Raw genomic sequence first — 3247 nt, 5'->3', positions numbered from 1 at the left:
CCTAATGATTTCTTCGAAAATAAAGTTATACATTGTATTTGCCACTTTTACAATAATGCTTTACTTGACTAAGTTTTAATACCACCAAACTTTTTTTTCTTGTTTACTTACTGACATCCAGCAATAGTCAATAGGGATGCAGGTTCCCTATATGTAGTTCATATTCTAGAATGTTTATTTCAGACCAAATGGCAAAGACAATTAGAAATCTATGTCCCTAAATGAAATACACTCAATATGCTAACTTTACAAAAACAAGTGGTACATGAGAAAGACCAACAAAATGATGATGAATGAAAACCTCAGTCCAACTTTCCAAGAACCATCACTATTTGCACAATGACTGAATACTTCAGGAGTAGCTATTTATTAGTTTAGTTTTGAACTGTCCTATATCCACATATCTCTATTAATTGGAATGAATTCATCATTATAAAGTACTTAGTTTTTTATTAGTTCTCCCAAAACAGAAGGTAAAAGGATATGACTTTTGTTCTCCCAAGCCCCCACAGCCAGGAAACAGTCTTATTCAGGCTTCAACATTTAGATTCTATAACTTGGATCAAGAATAATTTTTAAAAATGTAAATTAAATTCTATAACTTGGTTCAAAGTGATACACAAAAGGAAAGAATAAAATGGGAAAAATGGAAGTTGTAACAGTAGGGTTTATAACTGCAGCAGTAGATTTCCATTCTCTGTTTCTGCTAAATAAGAATTGATGGACATCTACTAGTTCTGTGGGAAATGCTTTATTTCCTGATCCTTTGCAAATAATTTTGAATGACACCTCGCTATTCTTCTAATAAATATACTTTATTAGTTTAAGAGATCCACGGTCAATTTTTCTGACTTGCAACTTCTGTAGCTTACAAAATTTTTCTAAATAATACTAAATCTTATAAATGGTATTTTTTCATAAAGAAAGATTTTTTTAAATTATTTTATTTTATTTTTTATTTTTTTCAACAGTAAGTCAAATATATTTTGCATTGTATGTTCACTGCCCATAGTTAGATTTCTTTCTATCACCACATATTTGACTCCTTTTACCCCATCTATCACCCTCCTCCCCACTCTCTGGTAACCACTAGTCTATATTCCAGGTCCATAGGTCTATGTTTGCTTGTCCTGTTCATTTGTTGCTTTTAGATTTATATCCCACATATAAGGGATATCATGTGATTTTTAACTTTTTCTGTCTGGCTTATCTCAAGGTCCATCCACGTTGTCGCAAATGGCAGTATTTCATCTCTCCTTATGGCTGAGTAACATTCCATTGTATATATGTACCACGTCTTTATCCAATCATCTATCGTAGGACATTTTGGTTGCTTCCATGTCCTGGCCACCGTGAATAATGCTGCTATGAACATCGGTGTGCAAATATCTATAAATAGTATTTTTCACATTGGGTATTCTGGCTTTTCACTGATAATGAAAATATATATTAGGATATATACATACTATATATTATAATATATTCTAATAAAACAGTCTATACATTTATATTCTATTTTAATATATATTCTATTACAGGTTTAATATTAGAATAGAGATATATATTCTAATATATATATACAAACATGCTTGAATCAACTTCTAGCTTTATGTACTAATTAAAATCTCATCCAACTCTGAATAAAGAGCCTGAGTATGAAACCAAAGTTCTCTTCCAATAACGGGAAAAATAAACAAAAAATCCTAGAGCTCTAAGAATTTTGAAATAAAGGCTCAGGCTCTACTGTACACAGAAAACAGGTGAACAATGCTTCTCTGAATCTGCTTGGTCTTGATGCTGTAGATAATGGGGTTCATGAATGGAGGGAAGAGGAAGTACACATAGCTCATGGTAATGTGGACCACATGTGGTGCATGTTTCCCAAACCTGTGGATGAAAGTCAGGCCAATCACGGTGATATAAAAGACTAGGACACAGCTGATATGGGAGACACAGGTGTTAAGGGCCTTAGCCTGCTCCTCCGCAGAGGCGATACCCATAACTGTCTTAAGGATCAGGATATAAGAGAAGAGAATAATCAGAGCATCCAGGAAGAATGTCACAGCGACCAGAAAAACTGGGTAAACACGATTAAATGTAATATCAGCACAGGCGAGTTTCATGACATCTTGGTGGAGGCAAAAGGCATGGGAAAGAACATGGGAACGGCAATATGGGAACCAAAAGAGTGGCAGAATTGGGGGCATAATGGACACAAAACCCCTCAGCAGTATCCCAAGTCCTATCTTCATCACTCGGGAGTCAGTAAGAATGGATTTGTACCTCAAAGGAGTGCGGATTGCAATAAAACGATCATACGCCATAGCAAGCAAGACACCCGATTCTACAATGGCCAGTGTGTGAATGAAGTAGGATTGGATAAAACAAGCTCCCTGGGCAATTTCCCTCTTGTCCAGCAACAGGACGCCCATGACTGTGGGCATTGTAGTTAGTGTAATCCCAAAGTCTGTACCTGCCAGCATAGCCAGGAAGTAGTACATAGGCTCATGAAGACTGTGGGCATTCCAAATAAGAAAGAGAAGTGTGCCATTGCCAAAAAGAATGGAAAGGTAAATGATAAAGAAGGGGATAGAGATCAAGTGGTGACTTGCCTCTGAGCCCAGGAAGCCAGTCAGCAAAAAGGGAGCAGCACTGTTGTTGGACCACATGGTAGGCTTTGCAGGTGAAGAAGAACTTTTTCAGGGGTATGACTTCTAAATAGGCAATATTCTTTCTTTCTCTCCAATATCTTGTGGTACATTGTCAAGCCATTTTCCCCTTTGAAATGTACAAGATTTCGTGGATTGTCTCATTTTTAATTAATTATGTCTGTATTCACAAAGACTTTGCCTAGAATAACAGATAACAATAATAAAATCACATTAATAATATTAATAATTTATTCTTCAGCATCCAACTTTTATACTAGATCTATGTCTAGTCTTTATTTGTAGTTCCCCAAATCATTTCTTTGGCTCTATTTCATTTTCCTAACTCTTTTATTCTTCCTCTTATTATCCTTCCTACCTGCCCTTTATATATTTGTTTCCAATCAGTTCCAGATTTTCCTTCTTGAAAATTATCAGATATTTGTTGCAATGACCAATCACTAAGAAAAATGATTAACCAATAGAAATGAGTCCATCACCATGAAATGTTTGAGAAATATCGTTATCAACATTACCATCTCAAGTGACCTGCAAATAAGGAGGAGACTCCTGTGAGATGCCAGAGAAGTCAGAACAAA

The 3247-nt window shown here is 35.5% G+C and overlaps 1 protein-coding gene across 1 annotated transcript; it reads right to left on the bottom strand.

Moving 5' to 3' along the window:
* Window positions 1-1733: 1733 nt before the first annotated feature.
* On the bottom strand, window positions 1734-2669 carry LOC102890978 (olfactory receptor 51B4). Its single transcript, XM_006915740.1, has one exon. The coding sequence runs from the start codon at window positions 2667-2669 to the stop codon at window positions 1734-1736; it is 936 nt and encodes a 311-aa protein (XP_006915802.1).
* Window positions 2670-3247: the final 578 nt, after the last annotated feature.

Source organism: Pteropus alecto, unplaced genomic scaffold (genome assembly GCF_000325575.1).
Source record: "Pteropus alecto unplaced genomic scaffold, ASM32557v1 scaffold395, whole genome shotgun sequence".
NCBI classification, from domain to species: Eukaryota; Metazoa; Chordata; class Mammalia; order Chiroptera; family Pteropodidae; genus Pteropus; species Pteropus alecto.
This window is presented reverse-complemented; position numbering and strand designations above follow the sequence as displayed.

Coding starts and splice junctions, on each gene's coding strand:
- LOC102890978 (XM_006915740.1), bottom strand. CDS start 2,669: ATGTGGTCCAACAACAGTGCTGCTCCCTTTTTGCTGACTGGCTTCCTG.